A 19632-nucleotide genomic window follows, 5' to 3' on the forward strand; every position below is an offset into this window, starting at 1 on the left:
TCTTTGCAGCAATTCGACCATGAAGGCCTGATTCACACAGTCCCCTCTGAACAGTTGATGTTGAGATGTGTCTGTTATTGAACTCTGTGAAGCATTTATTTGGGCTGCAATTTCTGAGGCTGGTAACTCTAATGAACTTATCCTCTGCAGCAGAGTTAACTCTGGGTCTTCCATTCATGTCGCTGTCCAAATGAGAGCCAGTTTCATCGTAGCGCTTGATGATTTTTGCGACTGCAAATTTTCCATATTGACTGACCTTCATGTCTTCAAGTAATGATGGACTGTCATTTCTCTTTGCTTATTTGAGCTGTTCTTGCCATTATATGGACTTGGTATTTGACCAAATAGGGCTATCTTCTGTATACCCCACCTACCTTGTCACAACACAACTGAGTGGCTGAAACGCATTAAGAAGGAAAGAAATTCCACAAATGTACTTTTAAGAAGGCACACCTGTCAATTGAAATGCATTCCAGGTGACTACCTCATGAAGCTGGTTGAGAGAATGCCACGAGTGTTCAAAGCTGTCATCAAGTTAAAGGGTGGCTATTTGAAGAATCTCAAATCTCAAATATATTTTTACTTGTTTAACACTTTGTCACGACTTCCACCGAGGCTGCCTCCCCTCCTTGTTCGGGCAAGTTTCGGCGTTACCGGCTTACTAGCTACTGCCGATCCCATTCTCATCACTCCACTTGTCATGTCTTGTCTTGTCAATCACACACACCTGGTGCTCATTTCCCTAATAAGTATGTGTATAAGTGTTCCCTCTGTTCCCCTTGTCTTTGTGAGTGATTGTTTACTGTGAGAGCGAGTAGCTCGGTTGAGTTTTTATTTATGTGAACGGAATAAACTCTGGACTTCAGTGTTTTACCTCCTGCGCCTGACTCCTTCATTCACACCTCGTCACACACTTATTTGGTTACTACATGATTCCATATGTGTTATTTCATAGTTTTGATGTCTTCACTATTATTCTACAATGTAGAAAATTGTAAAAATAAAGAAAAACCCTTGAATGAGTAGGTGTGTCCAAACCTTTGACTGGTACTGTATATATTTCCACACTATGAGGTTGGAATAATAGTGTGAAATTGTGAAAATTATGATAATGCCCTTTTAGTGTGAGACCCTTTGTTTGTTTTTTCAGGCTATTTTGGTGGGATGGAGTTTTAGCCTGCCTGGCGGTAAATTAGTTAATAGACCAATAAGAAAGAGTTCCAAACCTCTCTGCCAATAACAGCTCGTTTTTCAGTTTTCCCCTCCCAACTCAGACCACTCCTAGACAGTACAAAATTCTTGCTTGAGAAATTGCTCTTTGCTAAGAAGATATTTTTTGTTTCCTTTTGACCATTTTAATTGAAAACAATCACAGTAAGGTACTTAATTGTTACCCAGAAATGATTTGATATTGAGATAAAAACGTCTGCATTGGACCTTTAAACATCCTGTGTTGTGTGCTTATTCTTTTACCATCGATACTCTATGTTCTAGGCTATATTCAGACCTTAAGGAGCATCAGGTACTGCTGGAATGGCCACCTTTTTGTGAGAAATTACACTCAAAACATTTACAAAGTATTTATAGTGTAAATAGCCCACACTTTAGATAAGGCCACACAGAAAGACGTAACTAATGATTAGTAAATGGTTTAAATGACCATATTAAACATCTTATGAATGGAGTAATGATTAATAAATGATACACTTTTTACTGATCCATTCCAAATGCTTTATTACGTGGAGTTATTATAAAGCGCTACCAGAGTTTCTCCCCCTTTCGTTCAGTTTGGTTTTTATTGAAGACACGCACAGTGTGCATGACTGGAATTGTCACGGAAGTCCTGCTGTTGATATTGCAGTGCATGTTGATGCAGATTATACATACAGTATAGGGCTTAATTATTTCAAGTCAAGATTCGGCCCTGTGTGTCTGTGTATATAGACAGTGAGTATGAACAATGTGTGAGTAGGCCCTTTGATGAGCGGTTCATTTATGTCTGTGCATCACTGTGATGAGCTATGTTAGTATGTTCTGTATTTATGAGTATTCTGGAGCAATCATGAGTGTATGTAATTTTTCACTGTATTTGTTAAAAACACTTGAAGTTACACAGTACAATTCATCCATTCTATGGGTTTAACCGTAGAAATAGAATCCTGCCAGTCCATGGAACGTTGACTTGAATGGGGAATGTCTGTCCTCAAATGTGATTCTAATTCTATGGTTCAAAGTTCCAACCCTCCTCCTCCTCAGACAAAGTGTTGCTGCAGTCCTGAGTGGCTGCGTCTGAGCTTCAGCCCTGACAGGATCTTTCGGGCCGGGCCACTCAGACCCTCCTCTCCATCCTGTCTCTGCCTCTCACCCACCCACCCCTGCCTGTTATTGGACTGGTTCATGTTCAGCTGAGACAATGTGGCTGACCGACTCCTAAGCCCCGCCTCCTGAGCACCGGTGTTCGGCGTAGGATTGGCTTCTGCCGCTACTGCTGTTGTTGCAGCTGTTGATGGTTCTACTACCACTGTCCCCGCCCGCAGCCTGCCCTGTGGAACCTCATATGGGCGTGTCTTCTCTCTTTCCGTCTGGCTCAGTGGGGCGTGGCCTCCAGCCTGGTTGAGCAGGTGGTGGCCGGTGGTCTCGGGGGGTAGCTCCAATCGAAGGCGGCTTCTCCTCCTCTGGCTGCCAGGGTCAGGGGAGGGGCTACGGATGCTGTCTGCGTTCCTCGACTGGTTCCTCCTCCTCTCCTCCTCCTCTTCATCATCCTCTTCATCCTCCTCTTCCTCTTCCCCGAGCTGCCCGGCCCTGGTAGTGCCTGCGGAGCGGCGGAGACCCGGGGTGGGCTGGCGCTGGTACTTGACAGGCTGCCTGCTGAAGTGGCTCCATAGCTGGATCCCCACGGAGGGAGAGTCCCCTGGCTCTGGACCCCCTACCAGATCACCCAGAGCAGCAGCCTCTGTTGATGCCCCCCTCACAGCCACGACTGGGGAAGCAAGGGGGAAGGAGAGGAGACAATAAGACAAACCAGAGAAACACAGATGAACCACTGTATTTCTCTTTTAGCTTGGCAAAGTAAATACTCTGTCTCTATCATAACATGATGTGTGAGTTTAGGGCTAGCATTGCTTTTGAGAGGCTGTTGAATATTACATTTACATTTACATTGGCAATATTGGCAAAAGAAAGCAGAAAATGCCTACAGTCAAATCAGCAGAGGGCGCTCTAACACATGACAAAAACAGTGAGCAGCGAGCAGACAAAAGATTTGATGGCAGCCGAGAAAGGTTAGGTAAGGAAATGACAGATCAGATAAGAACAGCAAAGTCCTCTAGCCCACTTGTTTACCAACAATACCCATTAATCCAACCAACCATTCCTCTGATACTACAGTACATCCCGCCTACCTGCTCTCTCATTGGCTTCAGGGCTGAGCTGGTCCACTGCCTCATTGGACGACGACTTGTCAGATATATAACCCTCGCTCGAGTCTCTCTTGATTGTGCGAGTCTGTTGAAATGACACAAACTCTGAGTTTTGGGGAATAGATACCAGATATTTGGGATAGGAAGTGTTGGGAATGGAATGGTGTTGAGAGATCAATACGATAGCTCTAGGTCTAGAAAGTGAACCCTACTCGGTTACAGAGAGATTGCAGGTAAATTGTGGATGTTGTGTAGCCTATACATATAACAGGATTTTAATTTTTTACTTATTGGAGAAAATCAAGTTGCATGGTCACTTGTTCTCCCAGTTCTGTTTTTCAGGCAAAAAATACAGTAAAATCCTTATGTCCCTAAACAACTCCAAATGCACATGTAGAGGGCAGGGCACTAACCTTCTCTTCCACCCCCCACACCCTCCCAGTATTTCCCAGTGGTCAGTGTTGTGTATTTAGTGGCCAAGAACATCCATGCTAGGGCTGTGTCTCAATAGCTTTACTCTCCTCATGTCCTTTCCTACCCTTGAAACCTACAGTTTCCACAGTATCCAGTCCTTTGGCCTATCAGTGGTAACGAAGGAGAAAGGAAAGGAAGTAATTTTACAATAGAAGAAGAAGAAGAATTTGACACTCATTTTACTATATTTCACAGACGAAGCCATTGTATAGTATTGAAACCCAGCCAGGGTAGATATGGTCTGGAAAGGAAGGGTCAGATCAGAGTCCAGTCAGATGTAGCACACACACACACACACACGCCAATGTTGCATTGTGTTAAGCCTCACAAAAAAAGCACGTAATCTCTTCCGGGTTGGCCACAGCAGAGTCACAGCATGGCCGAGCCAGGAGCATTAAAGGGGCAATCTGGGATTGGTACATCTGTTTTGGGACTTTTAATATGAATAAATGATATAGCCATTGACTCTTGAACAATATTCCTTATAAATGCCTCATTATTTACATTTCTTCAGCCCCATCCCTCAGCTGTTTACCAAAAAAAGTGACTGGAGTAACCTCTTTCTTGTTATTTGAATCCCAGATTACCCCTTTGAGACAACAACAGGTAACAGAAGCAACATGAAGGAAAGCAGCTCAAGGCAGCAGGCTGAGACTGAACTACGTGAACTCTGGCTCTGAGGCAGACTTGGGTTCAAATACTATTTGAGTGGTTGCTTACTGGAGTGCCAGGTGGGCTGGGTTTGCCGTTTTGTCACTATTCTATTTGTTCTATTGCCCCAGGCAAGCTCAATGAAGCCTGGCGAATGTATTTTAAATACTTTCTAATAGTATCTGAACCCAGGTCTGACTGTAGGGCATCATGAGCCGTCCCAATGTTACTTAGACTTAGAGGTCCAATCACTGGCTGACAAACCTACAGCTGCCAGATGTGTGATCAAGATACCTCAGATTCAAAATGAAGTGTTTGATTGAGGTTAACATTGCCCTCCTATTCATACCATTGAAAAACATTGGAGAAAAGCTGTATTTAAATGTATTTCAGTATAGGGGGGTCTATGAAAAGTATTTGAAAAGTCTATATTTGTCTATCAGCCCAGGGTTAACCCATCTGTTAACCAGACCTGGGTTCAAATGGTATGTTCGAATTCAAATACTTAAGCTCTACTTGATTGAACTTGTCTGACACAATGGAATCCCCCCTCAGTTTGTCCCTTACCTCTAGGGAGCGGGGGCGTTCTCTGGACGAGGCTCCTCCAGCGGGGGGGCCCTGAGAGCCAGGGTCATCCCCAGCAACAGTCTCCTGCCCCCCCCCTGAACACGTTGCCCGGGGAGGGGTGTCAGGGAGTGGGGCGGTGGGGACGGGGGGAGGTGGAGCGTCGAAGATGTGCTGGTGGTGTGTGATGAGGAACTCCACCAGTAGGGCCTGGTAGGTGGTCTCCAGTAGAGCCACCATGGACACGTCTACAGACACCAGCGGCCGCAGCAGGGTTGGACCAAACACGATGCCCAGGTTACTGGGAGACATCTTGTTCTCCTCGTAGTTCTCTGATACTCTGTGGAGAGAGAGAGAGAATGTGAAATGAGTGAAGAAAAGAGAGGATAGAGTATGGTAAAAAAAAAGGAGGAGGGCCCAGCACCCCTCTTATGACCATGTGAGCGACCGTTCTGCTGCACGCCACAATAATCTGTTTTCCAAGTGAGCTGAAGCCACGGCATAACTTTGGGGAGCTAACACAAGTCTATGAGCATGGTTCACTAGAGCCATCTCCATTACAACCAGGTTTGCTACTTGTGTAGGTGGCGCATCATGTGCTGCCGTGTGTAGTAGTATCTGTGTAGGTGGCGCATCATGTGCTGCCGTGTGTAGTAGTATCTGTCTAGGTGGCGCATCATGTGCTGCCGTGTGTAGTAGTATCTGTGTAGGTGGCGCATCATGTGCTGCCGTGTGTAGTAGTATCTGTCTAGGTGGCGCATCATGTGCTGCCGTGTGTAGTAGTATCTGTGTAGGTGGCGCATCATGTGCTGCCGTGTGTAGTAGTATCTGTCTAGGTGGCGCATCATGTGCTGCCGTGTGTAGTAGTATCTGTGTAGGTGGCGCATCATGTGCTGCCGTGTGTAGTAGTATCTGTGTAGGTGATGCATCATGTGCTGCCGTGTGTAGTAGTATCTGTGTAGGTGGCGCATCATGTGCTGCCGTGTGTAGTTGTATCTGTGTAGGTGATGCATCATGTGCTGCCGTGTGTAGTAGTATCTTTGTAGGTGGCGCATCATGTGCTGCCGTGTGTAGTAGTATCTGTGTAGGTGGCGCATCATGAGCTGCTGTGTGTAGTAGTATCTGTGTAGGTGGCGCATCATGTGCTGCCGTGTGTAGTAGTATCTGTGTAGGTGGCGCATCATGTGCTGCCGTGTGTAGTAGTATCTGTGTAGGTGGCGCATCATGTGTCAAGTTCCAAGTTATATTAGTCGTATGTACGGGATACACATGGTATACATCAGGGGTGTCAAACGTACGGCCCGCGGGCCGGATCAGGCCCGCAAACGGGTTTAATCCGGCCCGCGAGATGATTTTGAAAGATTTTTATTTTTTTTATTTTTTTTAAATTCAATAAAATAAACTGCTGTTCCAATTGCGTCCACTGGATGGCGCAATAGCAATTGTGTTAAGCAAGCAAACTGTTTATACCGGGGCAGAGCAAGTAGGTCAAGCACGTGCAGCCAATGAGCTACTTTGTTTTGCCCGCGATATTTATTACGGCTTCTACTTTTAACATTATGTGCTTTGGCACCCTCATTGCCCCAATATGTCTCTGTCAAAAAAGAGAAAAGTGGACGCAGAGTGCAGAGTGTTCCAAGAAAAATGGTCATCCTATTTCTTCACGGAATTGAATGGGAAAGCTGTATGTTTGGTGTGTTCAGAGCATGTTGCAGTGCTGAAAGAATATAACCTTCGTCGCCACTATGTGAGTCTTCATGCCGACAAATATGACAACTTTCAAGGACAGCGGAGATGAGAGAAGGTGAATGAACTGTTGGCGGGTCTGAAGAAACAGCAGTCTGTGTTTACTCACAGCCGAGACATCAGTGACGCTGCAGTGAAAGCTAGCTACCTCATTGCTAATGAAATCGCAGTGGCTTCAAAACCATTTAGTGAGGGTGAATTTGTAAAAACATGCATGATGAAGGCAGCGGAGATTGTGTGCCCTGAAAAGCGGCAGGCTTTTGCAAATATCAGCCTGACAAGAAACACAGTTGCAGACAGGATTTCCGATCTTTCAGTGGATTTGGACAGCCAGTTGAAGCAAAAAGTAAAGTCATTTATTGCGTTTTCGGTTGCAATTGATGAAAGCACGGACATTACAGATGTTGCACAACTGGCCATTTTTTCATCCGCGGAGTTGATGACACATTGACCGTCACCGAGGAGTTCGTGGAGTTGGTGCCGATGACAGATACAACGACAGCAGCTGATATTTTTACCGCACTCGTCGGCACGCTGGACAGGGTCGGAGTGGACTGGTCCCGCGCTGTCAGCCTGGCTACAGATGGTGCGCCCTCAAAGATCGGGAAAAAAGCAGGCGTTGTGACAAAGTTCAGAGAGAAAGTGCAATCTGCAAATGGAGGACGTGATTTTTTGACTTTTCACTGTATTTTGCACCAGGAGGCTTTGTGTTGCAAGTCATTAAAGATGGATAACGTCATGAAGGTGGTCATCCAAACTGTTAATTTCATCCGATCCAGAAGCCTGAATCACCGTCAGTTTGACAGCCTTCTCAGAGAGAAAGACCACATCTATGGCCTGCCATACCACACTGAGGTAAGATGGTTAAGCCGAGGTGCTGTGCTGAGGCATTTCTTTGATTTACGAGAAGAAATTGAACAGTTCATGGAAGAAAAGGGCAAACCAGTGTTAGAATTTCATTCCGCAGAATGGATGCCGGACCTTGCATTTATGGTGGATGTTACAGAGCACCTGAATAACTTGAACAAACAGCTGCAAGGGCGCAACAAAGTTGTCACGCAGTATTATGACAGCATACGTTCTTTCAAGTTGAAGCTGTCATTGTGGGAGACGCAACTTGCCGGTGGTGATGCAGCTCACTTCCCCTGTCTGAAAAATGTGTGTGCGACCCAACATGTGGCAGACATGAAGCGGTTCAAAGATAAAATAACAGGACTGTTACGGGAGTTTGAGCAACGCTTTCAGATTTATGTATATGTTTTTATGTTGATGTGCTATTGTTTTTAATTGTTTTTATTTTATTTGTATATTTAACCTATTCTTGACTCTGTGGTTCTTGCACTTGTTTGGGGAACAGGATTTCATTATTTTTATCTACATTTCTGCCTGAGAAATGACACCCTGATATAGTTCTGTGATCTGTGATATACTTCTGTGAATCACTGAGGCATTGTGTGTTTGTGTGTTCTTTGTCCTCAGAACTTTCAAATAACTTGAGGTGTTTTATGATTAATAGTGATGTTGTGCTTTTGGACACTGTCCTCAGGCTCCAGCTTTATGTTTATATGTTTTTATGTTGATGTGCTATTGTTTTTAATTGATTTTATTTTATTTGTATATTTAACCTATTCTTGACTCTGTGGTTCTTGCACTTGTTTGGGGAACAGGATTTCATTATTTGAATCTACATTTCTGCCTGAGAAATGACACCCTGATATAGTTCTGTGATCTGTGAAACAGTTCTGTTAATCACTGAGGCATTGTGTGTTTGTGTGTTCTTTTTCTTTAGAATTTTCAAATAAACTTGACGTGTTTTATGATTAATAGTGATGTTGTGCTTGTACTATTTTGGACACACTGTCCTCAGGCTCCAGCTTTATGTTGTATGTTGATCGTATTAAAACAAAGAAAACAATCTGAAGTTGTTGTTTTTAAGTTATATATACCATGATTTTTCCGGTCCGGCCCACTTGGGAATAGATTTTCCTCCATGTGGCCCCTGAGCTAAAACGAGTTTGACACCCCTGGTATACATCGTCCAACGAAATGCTTACTTGCATGTTCCTTCTCGACAATGCAACAATAAGAAATTAGAAATATACAAACATAAAGTAAATGGCTCAGTAGAATAAAATAAACAATAATATAATACAGGAAGGCACAATTTATAGTCCAATATTTACACGTGTTTTGGAGAAGGGTGGGATTGTGCAGTATTTAGCAATCATATTAAGAGTCTGGTAGCAGCAGTTCTGATGTGTGTGTAGCATGAATGTACTGTATATGTGTGTGTGTGTGTGTACGTGAGTGAGTGCTAAGGTGCGGAGAATCAGAGCAGGTGGTCAGTCCAGTTCAAGTGTTCAGCAGTCTGATGGCTTGTGTATAGAAACCGTCTCTGAGCCTGTTGGTATCAGACCTCATGCTCCGATACCATCTTCCTGATGGTAAGGGAGTGAACAGCTCGTGGTTGGGGTGTGTGGGGTCCTTGTTGATGCTGCGGGCCTTCCTCAGGCACCGTTTCGAGTAGATGTCCTGAATGGGTGGGGTTTGGTGCTGCACTGTGTAGTAGAGTAGTCAAATCAAATCAAACTTTATTTGTCACATGTGCCGAATACTACAGATGTAGACCTTACCGTGAAATGCTTACTTACAAGCCCTTAACCAACAATGCAGTTCCAGAAAGAGTTTAGAGAAAATTTACCAAATAATACAAAGTAACACAATATAATAACAATAACGAGGCTATATACAGGGGGTACCGGTACCGAGTCAATGTGCGGGGGTACAGGTTAGTTGAGGTAATTTGTACATGTAGGTAGGGGTAAAGTGACTATGCATAGATAATAGACAGCGGGTAGCAGCAGTGTAAAAACAAATGGGGGGTCAATGTAAATAGTCCGGGTGGCCATTTGACTAATTGTTCAGCAGTCTTATGACTTAGGGGTAGAAGCTGTTAAGGAGCCTTTTGGTCCTAGACTTGGTGCTCCGGTACCACTTGCCATGCGGTAGCAGAGAGAATAGTCTATACCTTGGGTGACTGGAGTCTTTGACCATTTTTTGACCTTACGGTCAGATGCCGAGCAGTTGCCATACCAGGCGGTGATGCAACCGGTCAGGATGCTCTCGATGGTGCAGCTGTAGAACTTTTTGAGGATCTGGGGACCCATGCCAAATCTTTTCAGTCTCCTGAGGGGGAAAATGTGTTGTCATGCCCTCTTCACGACTGTCTTGGTGTGTTTGGATCATGATAGTTTGTTGGTGATGTGGACACCAAGGAACTTGAAACTCTCGACCCGCTCCACTACAGCCCTGTCGATGTTAATGCGGGCCTGTTCGGCCTGCCTTTTCCTGTAGTCCACGATCAGCTTCTTTGTCTTGCTCACATTGAGGGAGAGGTTGTTGTCCTGGCACCACACTGCTAGGTCGCTCACCTCCTCCCTATAGGCTGTCTCATCGTTGTCGGTGATCAGGCCTACCACTGTTTTGTCGTCAGCAAACTTAATGATAGTGTTAGAGTCGTGTTTGGCCACGCAGTCGTGGGTGAACAGGGAGTACAGGAGGGTACTAAGCACACACCCCTGAGGGGCCCCAGTGTAGAGGATCAGCGTGGCAGACGTGTTGTTGCCTACCCTTACCACCTGGGGGTGGCCCGTCAGGAAGTCCAGGATCCAGTTGCAGAGGGAGGTGTTTAGTCCCAGGGTCCTTAGCTTAGTGATGAGCTTTGTGGGCACTATGGTGTTGAACGCTGAGCTGTAGTCAATGAACAGCATTCTCACATAGGTGTTCCTTTTGCCCAGGTGGGAAAGAGCAGTGTGGAGTGCGATTGAGATTGCGTCATCTGTGGATCTGTTGGGGCGATATGCAAATTGGAGTGGGTCTAGTGTATCCGGGATGATGCTGCTGATGTGAGCCATGACCAGCCTTTCAAAGCACTTCATGGCTACCGACGTGAGTGCTACGGGGCGGTAATCATTTAGGCAGGTTACCTTCGCTTCCTTGGGCACAGGGACTATGGTGGTCTGCTTGAAACATGTTGGTATTACAGACTCGGTCAGGGAGAGGTTGAAAATGTCAGTGAAGACACTTGCCATTGTAGTCCGTAATAGTTTTCAAGCCCTGCCACATCCAACGAGCGTCACAGCCGGTGTAGTATAGATTCAATCTTAATCCTGTATTGACGCTTTGCCTGTTTGATGGTTCATCAGAGGGTGTGGCGGGATTTCTTATAAGCGTCCGGATTAGAGTCCCAGTCCTTGAAAGTGGCAGCTCTAGCCTTTAGCTCGATGCGGATGTTGCCTGTAATCCATGGCTTCTGGTTGGGATATGTACGTACGGTCACTGTGGGGACGACGTCGTCGATGCACTTATTGATGAAGCCGATGACTGAGGTGGTGTACTCCTCAATGCCATTGGATGAATCCCGGAACATATTCCAGTCTGTGCTAGCTAAACAGTCCTGTAGCGTAGCATCCGCGTCATCTGGCCACTTCTGTATTGTGCGAGTCACTGGTACTTCCTGCTTTAGTTTTTGCTTGTAAGCAGGAATCAGGAGGATAGAATTATGGTCAGATTTGCCAAATGGAGGGCGAGGGAGAGCTTTGTATGCGTCTCTGTGTGTGGAGTAAAGGTGGTCTAGAGTTTTTTTCCCTCTGGTTGCACATGTGACATGCTGGTAGAAATTAGGTAAAACGGATTTAAGTTTGCCTGCATTAAAGTCCCCGGCCACTAGGAGCGCTGCTTCTGGATGAGCATTACATTTAAATTAAAAATTAAAAAATTTAAAAATTTAAAATATATTTTTTTAAATTTTCGTCATTTAGCAGACGCTCTTATCCAGAGCGACTTACAGTTAGTGAATGCATACATGTTTTGTTTTTTTCATACTGGCCCCCCGTGGGAAACGAACCCACATCCCTGCCGGCCAAACCCTCCCCTACAGCATTCTCGTTTGCTTATGGCCTTATACAGCTCCTTGAGTGCAGTCTTAGTGCCAGCATTGGTTTGTGGTGGTAAATAATAATAATAATAATAATAATAATAATATGCCATTTAGCAGACGCTTTTATCCAAAGCGACTTACAGTCATGTGCGCATTCATTTTTACGTATGGGTGGTCCCGGGGATCGAACCCACTACCCTGGCGTTACAAGCGCCATGCTCTACCAATTGAGCTACAGAGGACCACATAGATGGCTACAAATAATATAGATGACAACTCTCTTGGTAGATAGTGTGGTCTACAGCTTATCATAAGGTACTCTACCTCAGACTCTATATTATCCGTGTCGTCGTTCAGCCACGACTCAGTGAAACATAAGATACTACAGTTTTTAATGTCCCGTTGGTAGGATATTCTTGATCGTAGATCATCCATTTTGTTTTCCAATGATTGCACGTTGGCCAATAGAACGGATGGTAGCGGAGGTTTACTCACTCGCCTACGAATTCTCAGAAGGCAGCCCGACCTCCGCCCACCTTTTCTCCGTCTTTTCTTCACGCAAATGACAGGGATTTGGGCCCGTTCCCGAGAAGGCAGTATATCCTTGCGAGGTGAGTAATCGCTGTTCTGATGTCCAGAAGTTATTTTCGGTCATAAGAGAAGGTAGCAGCACACAATAAGTTAAAAAATAAGTTACAAACAACGTGAAAATAATAACAAAATAGCACAGTTGGTTAGGAGCCTGTAAAACGGCAGCCATCCCCCCTCCAGCGCCATTATGCATAGTACCTGTGGAGGTGACGCATCATATGCTGCACTGTGTAGTAGAGTAGTACCTGTGGAGGTGACGCATTATATGCTGCACTGTGTAGTAGAGTAGTACCTGTGGAGGTGACGCATCATATGCTGCACTGTGTAGTAGAGTAGTACCTGTGGAGGTGACGCATCATATGCTGCACTGTGTAGTAGCGGTACGGGGGCAGTCTCTCCAGCAGGTCTCTCAGGTTATATGTGAGGTCCTCCACTATCCCAGGAGTCTCTGCTGTCGCCTCCCTCTCACTGAGACGCTGGATCTCCTTGCCCACACCGATGAAGTCATTGTACAGGTCAAAGGTCAACAGCGGCTCTGGAAGCTGTGTGAGGAGGAAGATGGTTTTATTACTAATTAATAATAACAATGGATTATAATTAACAATTAATTAACACATAATAATAATAATAATAATAATAATAATAATAATAATAATAATAATAATAATAATACACACTTATTAGCTTTGATGCATTGACTGACAATAGGGCTGTTCCACATGATGTTCACTAAATGGGGAATCCTGAGTTAATTGTAAAGTGGTTATCCCACTGGCTATAGGGTGAACGCACCAATTTGCGAGTCGCTCTGGCTAAGAGCGTCTGCTAAATGACGTTAATGTGCCCTTGAGCAAGGCACTTAACCCTAATTGCTCCTGTAAGTCGCTCTGGATAAGAGCGTCTGCTAAATGACTAAAATGTAAATGTAAATGTATATATTATAATTACTCATAGTTTGGCATAATCATGAAGGGGAGCTTTGTGTGAGAGTTTAAATAACATTGTATAACAGTGTATGACTGTATCTCAAGTCAGAATCTATTCGACTCTATATTGTCTGTATTAACTGTATCGTTGGCTCTACAGTATATTGTCTGTAATATCCATTTTCTTTGTTGTCTGGGAAACAGGGAAGTTGTACCTCCTTGAAGAAGTGTTTGAGGACTGAGGTGATGTCATGAGGTGAAAGGTCAGAGAGGTCGACCTGGTCCCTCTGGGTCTCGAAGACCTGACACAGCTTCTGGATACGAGGCTTGGACCCACTGATACGATACACCCCCTGGGTGGGAGGGAGGGATGAATGGATGGAGGGAGAGAGGGGAGGGAACGAGGGAGAAAGAGAAAGAGAGAGGGATTGAGAGAAGGGCACTGTACTGTCGCTTCTGTAAAACAGTTTTCCTGTTTGCTTCAGTACTTATTCGAAACCATACTACAACCAGGTATACCCAGTACCTGTAGAGAGAGGGCCCTGCTCTCTATCTCAGCCGTGCAGAGCTGGACCACGAAGGGCACCTCGTCAGGCCGGTCCCGGGGCAACAGGGAGAAACCCACCCCAAACAGAATGCCCTTCCTGTTCTCACACTCATGCTGTAACACCTCCAGACACTTCCTATGAACCGCCACGCCACACTACAGAGATGGCAGGCGGGACAGAGGACATGGATTAGCAAACCACAGGGTGAGCTCAAATCACACCCTATATACCTGGTTCACACTATAGAGTCAACCTGAACCATACTGTGCTGGCGCAACTATGGAGGATAGAGAATCAAACCAGGCCAGTACAGCTCGGTTCAGCTTGGCTTGGTTAGGCCCTATAGTGTGACTGTGAATCAGGCAATAATGTTCTACTTTTATCATTTAAGAGGCTCCCACATAAGTTCTTCTCTCCTTCCATCCTTCTATTTCTCCTCTTTCTCACCTCCTCACACTCGATGCCGTTGACCACGATGTAGTTGTCACACTGTTTGCACTTCACCATCTTGCTCTTCATCTTCCTGAGTCGGTGTGTCAGCGCGGCTCGGGACGTAGTCCGTACCTTCCCTACCGCACCGTTCCCCTCTGGAGTGGAGTCGACACAATCTACGAGGAACCACAGGACAGGACAGTCATACTCGGCAGCGTACATGTCATGGTGGGAAACACTACCCACCAAATGTACCCCTATTTCCAAACAGAACCCTACTCCCTAGCCACTCCTGTAGACCTTAGAGCAGGGGTGTCAAACGTCCGGCCCGCGGGCCGGATCAGGCCCGCAAACGGGTTTAATCCGGCCCGCGAGATGATTTTGTAAAGTATAAAAATGCGCTGCAATTTTTCAATGAAATAAACTGCTGTTCCAATTGCGTCCACTGGATGGCGCAATAGCAATTGTGTTAAGCAAGCAAACTGTTTATACCGGGGCAGAGCAAGTAGGTCAAGTCTGTGTTTACTCACAGCCGAGACATCAGTGACGCTGCAGTGAAAGCTAGCTACCTCATTGCTAATGAAATCGCAGTGGCTTCAAAACCATTTAGTGAGGGTGAATTTGTAAAAACATGCATGATGAAGGCAGCTGAGATTGTGTGCCCTGAAAAGCGTCAGGCTTTTGTAAATATCAGCCTGACAAGAAACACAGTTGCAGACAGGATTTCCGATCTTTCAGTGGATTTGGACAGCCAGTTGAAGCAAAAAGTAAAGTCATTTATTGCGTTTTCGGTTGCAATTGATGAAAGCACGGACATTACAGATGTTGCACAACTGGCCATTTTCATCCGCGGAGTTGATGACACATTGACCGTCACCGAGGAGTTCGTGGAGTTGGTGCCGATGACAGATACAACGACAGCAGCTGATATTTTTACCGCACTCGTCGGCGCGCTGGACAGGGTCGGAGTGGACTGGTCCCGCGCTGTCAGCCTGGCTACAGATGGTGCGCCCTCAATGATCGGGAAAAAAGCAGGCGTTGTGACAAAGTTCAGAGAGAAGGTGCAATCTGCAAATGGAGGACGTGATTTTTGGACTTTTCACTGTATTTTGCACCAGGAGGCTTTGTGTTGCAAGTCATTAAAGATGGATAACGTCATGAAGGTGGTCATCCAAACTGTTAATTTCATCCGATCCAGAAGCCTGAATCACCGTCAGTTTGACAGCCTTCTCAGAGAGAAAGACCACATCTATGGCCTGCCATACCACACTGAGGTAAGATGGTTAAACCGAGGTGCTGAGGCGTTTCTTTGATTTACGAGAAGAAATTGAACAGTGTTAGAATTCCATTCCGCAGAATGGATGCAGGACCTTGCATTTATGGTGGATGTTACAGAGAACCTGAATAACTTGAACAAACAGCTGCAAGGGCGCAACAAAGTTGTCACGCAGTATTATGACAGCATACGTTCTTTCAAGTTGAAGCTGTCATTGGAACCACATATCTTTGTGAGCAAGTTCTCTCTGTAATGAGCATAAATAAAACAAAGCTGCGCTCAAGGCTCACGCACAAGCACTTGAATCACATCCTGAAGTTGGCTGCCACTCAGGATGTGACGCCTGATATTGATGCGCTGGTGAAAGCTAAAAGATGCCAGGTATCAGGAGTCAAATAAACTATGCAACCCCACTTAAAGTGCTACATGAGACACCCTGATATAGTTCTGTGATCTGTGATATACTTCTGTGAATCACTGAGGCATTGTGTGTTTGTGTGTTCTTTGTCCTCAGAACTTTCAAATAACTTGAGGTGTTTTATGATTAATAGTGATGTTGTGCTTTTGGACACACTGTCCTCAGGCTCCAGCTTTATGTTTATATGTTTTTATGTTGATGTGCTATTGTTTTTAATTGATTTTATTTTATTTGTATATTTAACCTATTCTTGACTCTGTGGTTCTTGCACTTGTTTGGGGAACAGGATTTCATTCTTTTTATCTACATTTCTGCCTGAGAAATGACCCCCTGATATAGTTATGTGATCTGTGAAACAGTTCTGTTAATCACTGAGGCATTGTGTGTTTGTGTTCTTTTTCTTTAGAATTTTCAAATAAACTTGACGTGTTTTATGATTAATAGTGATGTTGTGCTTGTACTATTTTGGACACACTGTCCTCAGGCTCCAGCTTTATGTTGTATGTTGATCGTATTAAAACAAAGAAAACAATCTGAAGTTGTTGTTTTTAAGTTATATATACCATGATTTTTCCGGTCCGGCCCACTTGGGAATAGATTTTCCTCCATGTGGCCCCTGAGCTAAAATGAGTTTGACACCCCTGCCTTAGAGGATTGGACGAGTGGAAGAATATGACGACGTTTCCACCTAGCCAATAAGTAGTCAAGAAGCAATTGCCACAATGATTATATCTATCTAATCCTCTCAGATCTACAGGAGTGGCTAGGGTGTAGGTAGGGGTTAGGGCAGCATTTCCCAAACTCGGTCCTGGGGACCCCAATGGGTGCACGTTTAGTTTTTTTGTCCTAGCACTACACAGCTGATTTAAAAGAATCAAAGCTTGATGATGAGTTGGTTGGTTATCTGAATCAGCTGTGTAGTGCTAGGGCAAAAACCAAAACATGCACCCCTTGGGTTCCCGAGGACCGAGTTTGGGGAAACTCTGGGTTAGGGGTAGATTCGGAATTCAGCAGAAGCATTTGCGTATAGAGAGCCATTAGTTGCCGTCTGTTGTATGAGTTAGGTGATGACAGTGACATTCACCTCCTCCCAGGACGGTGCCATTGTCCCTCTCATCCAAGTCGTCTGATGACATGGTCCCTGTGGAGGGGGCTTTAGGAAGCCTCCTGTTGCCATGGGCTACAGAGTTCAGGGTTCAATGTGGGTAAGACACACAGAGAGGGAGAGGGACCAGACAAACAGGACAAGGTGAGTTTCCCGTCAGCTTCATAGCCAACACATTATTTCTCTCCACTAGCAATTATGAAATCGATGTTTGTTTGGTCAATCTTCTGAGCATGATGAAATGAAATCTGTCGAATGAAGCACACAGGCTTACCTGGGCTGGACAGAGACTCCAGACTGCCTCCTATGCTCTCACTGTCGCTGTAGCCCTTACGCCTAACCAGACTTTCTTCAGGCAGGGAGAAGGAGTCCTGTAGAGAGCTGATGGGGTTGATGGTCTTACGACGGCCACTTGGAGGTGCCACACACAAATTCGGACACACGCACGCACACACACACACAAACACACACGCACACACACGGGCAAGCACGCACACGCACACACACATACACACAGGCAAGCATGAGCACACACACAATTAACATTTACAAATAAAATCTTGACCGCAACTCTAAATACTGTACAAGACAAGAGGCACGAATGGGACAAACAGTATCATCCGATAGAGCTGTAGCCTACCTAGAACAGGACACATCATCCATCCGTTCTTACCTCTTGTTCTGAGGGACAAACTCCTGGAAGGTGAAGGTTTGTAGGGGCTGTTCTTGGCTTCTCTTCCTGAAGATGTAGAGCAGGTAGGGCTCCCCGGGTTCACACGGCCTGCAGGTCACCTCCAAGTTGTGGTAACCCAGGGGAACCGGCTCCGTCTGCTGACGCTGGAAGTAGAACATGTTCACTGTGGCCTAGGGGTGGTAGAGGTACATGATATGAGGGATTACATTCATTTAGTTTATTTAAACATTATTCATCCAGTCCCTCAAGATACCTCTGTAGCTCAGTTGGTAGAGTATAGTGCTTGCAACGCCAGGATAGTCGGTTCAACTCTTGGGACCACTAGTATGTAAAATGTATGTACGCATGACTGTAAGTTGCTTTGGATAAAAGGGTCTGCTAAATGGCATATATTATATTCATATATTATTTAGCAAAGGAGACCTGGACCGTATTTTATTATGTTTTTTTGTTTGTTGGGGCGATTGTTTGAATCAAGAGCATTGACAGTCTTAAAAGACTAAGTGAAACGGCTGCTAAGTGCTTGCCTTGAGTCTGTTTACTCTTATGATCACTATCAACCATGTGATGGAGGCAGAGATATACAGACAGACACTCCACTTGTTGCATCCAGCACAGGGAATGTTTATCTCCAATAGGCTTGGACACCCACCTCCTTGAGCACAGAGTCCCCCTGGCAGATGAGTTTGCGGGTGTGAACTATGATTTTCTCCTTCACTCTCTCCAGCTCGTCCTGGTGGTCCTGGGCCTCACCCACACACTGTCTGTACTGCATCTCTGCCTCCATCAACTGGTTGTGGGGTGGGGTGGGGGGGGGGGGGTGGGTGGGGGGGGAGAGATGGATAAGAGAGGGAGATAGGCACAGTGAGTCACATGATGACCAAAAAATATAATAATCATCCTTTTCCTGTTACAAAAAAATTAAAACCTAAAAACTGGAACCCAAAAAATTAAGGGATATGTTTCAGTGAACTCCGTGTGGCGGTTGGACCCGCTGCACCACACCTTTGACAGTGCGTCGTCGCGTGACTTCCTCCTCTTGTCCAGGGTCTTGTGTCCTGCTGTGAGCTCGTCCCCGGCCTTGGCCGTCACAGCCTTGGTCTTCTCCAGGTCTTCGCTGCGCTGCAGGTACTGCTGACGAGCCTTCTTCAGAGCCGCCACCGCCTCATTCTGACCAATGAGAGAAGCTGTTACCGCATTGTTCTGACCAATGGGAGAAGCTGTTACCACATTGTTCTGACCAGTGAGAGAAGCTGTTACCGCATTGTTCTGACCAATCAGAGAAGCTGTTACCACATTGTTCTGACCAATGAGAGAAGCTCTGGTCCTCTGTAGCTCAGCTGGTAGAGCACGGCGCTTGTAACGCCAAGGTAGTGGGTTCGATCCCCGGGACCACCCATACACAAAAAAAATGTATGCACGCATGACTGTAAGTCGCTTTGGATAAAAGCGTCTGCTAAATGGCATATTATTATTATTATTATTATTATTAAGCTGTAACCGCATTGTTCTGACCAATGAAAGAAGCTGTTAAACACGCACGCACATGCATGCACACACAGTAGTGGCCAAAAAAACAGCACTCACCATCCTCTTCTGTTCTTTGGACCACTCCTCCTTGAACTCCTTGCGCCACTTATCAATCTCATTCTTCTTGGCTGCCAGGGCCTTCAGGATAAAGACATAGGATTAAACACATCATACTAAATCAGTCTACACATTATTCCACATTTTTCTTGCATACAGGAATGTTTTTTGACACATTGAGTAGGCTTGCTAATTGTGTGGTAGTGGTTCTCCTGCCTGCCTGTCTGTCTGTCTGTCTGTCTGCCTGCTCGTCAGTCTGTCT

The 19632-nt window shown here is 45.3% G+C and overlaps 1 protein-coding gene across 2 annotated transcripts in view; it reads right to left on the reverse strand.

Annotated features, from left to right (window-relative positions):
* Positions 1-1712: 1712 nt before the first annotated feature.
* The window catches only part of gmip (GEM interacting protein), a 51139-nt gene continuing 33219 nt past the window's right edge, over positions 1713-19632 (reverse strand). For both annotated transcript variants that reach the window (XM_084145759.1, XM_084145760.1), the window contains 13 exons: positions 19371-19451; positions 18789-18953; positions 18436-18573; positions 17763-17953; positions 17364-17500; positions 17069-17164; positions 14306-14466; positions 13837-14013; positions 13526-13663; positions 12724-12926; positions 5112-5448; positions 3402-3504; positions 1713-2980 (listed from right to left, as the gene is read on the reverse strand). In XM_084145759.1, the coding sequence (XP_084001885.1) occupies positions 2253-2980; positions 3402-3504; positions 5112-5448; positions 12724-12926; positions 13526-13663; positions 13837-14013; positions 14306-14466; positions 17069-17164; positions 17364-17500; positions 17763-17953; positions 18436-18573; positions 18789-18953; positions 19371-19451 (2655 nt within the window). In that variant the 3' untranslated portion in view covers positions 1713-2252. The remainder of the gene's footprint in view (positions 2981-3401; positions 3505-5111; positions 5449-12723; positions 12927-13525; positions 13664-13836; positions 14014-14305; positions 14467-17068; positions 17165-17363; positions 17501-17762; positions 17954-18435; positions 18574-18788; positions 18954-19370; positions 19452-19632) is intronic.

The sequence above is a fragment of the Coregonus lavaretus genome (genome assembly GCF_964263955.1).
Source record: "Coregonus lavaretus genome assembly, chromosome: 28".
Taxonomy (NCBI): Eukaryota; Metazoa; Chordata; class Actinopteri; order Salmoniformes; family Salmonidae; genus Coregonus; species Coregonus lavaretus.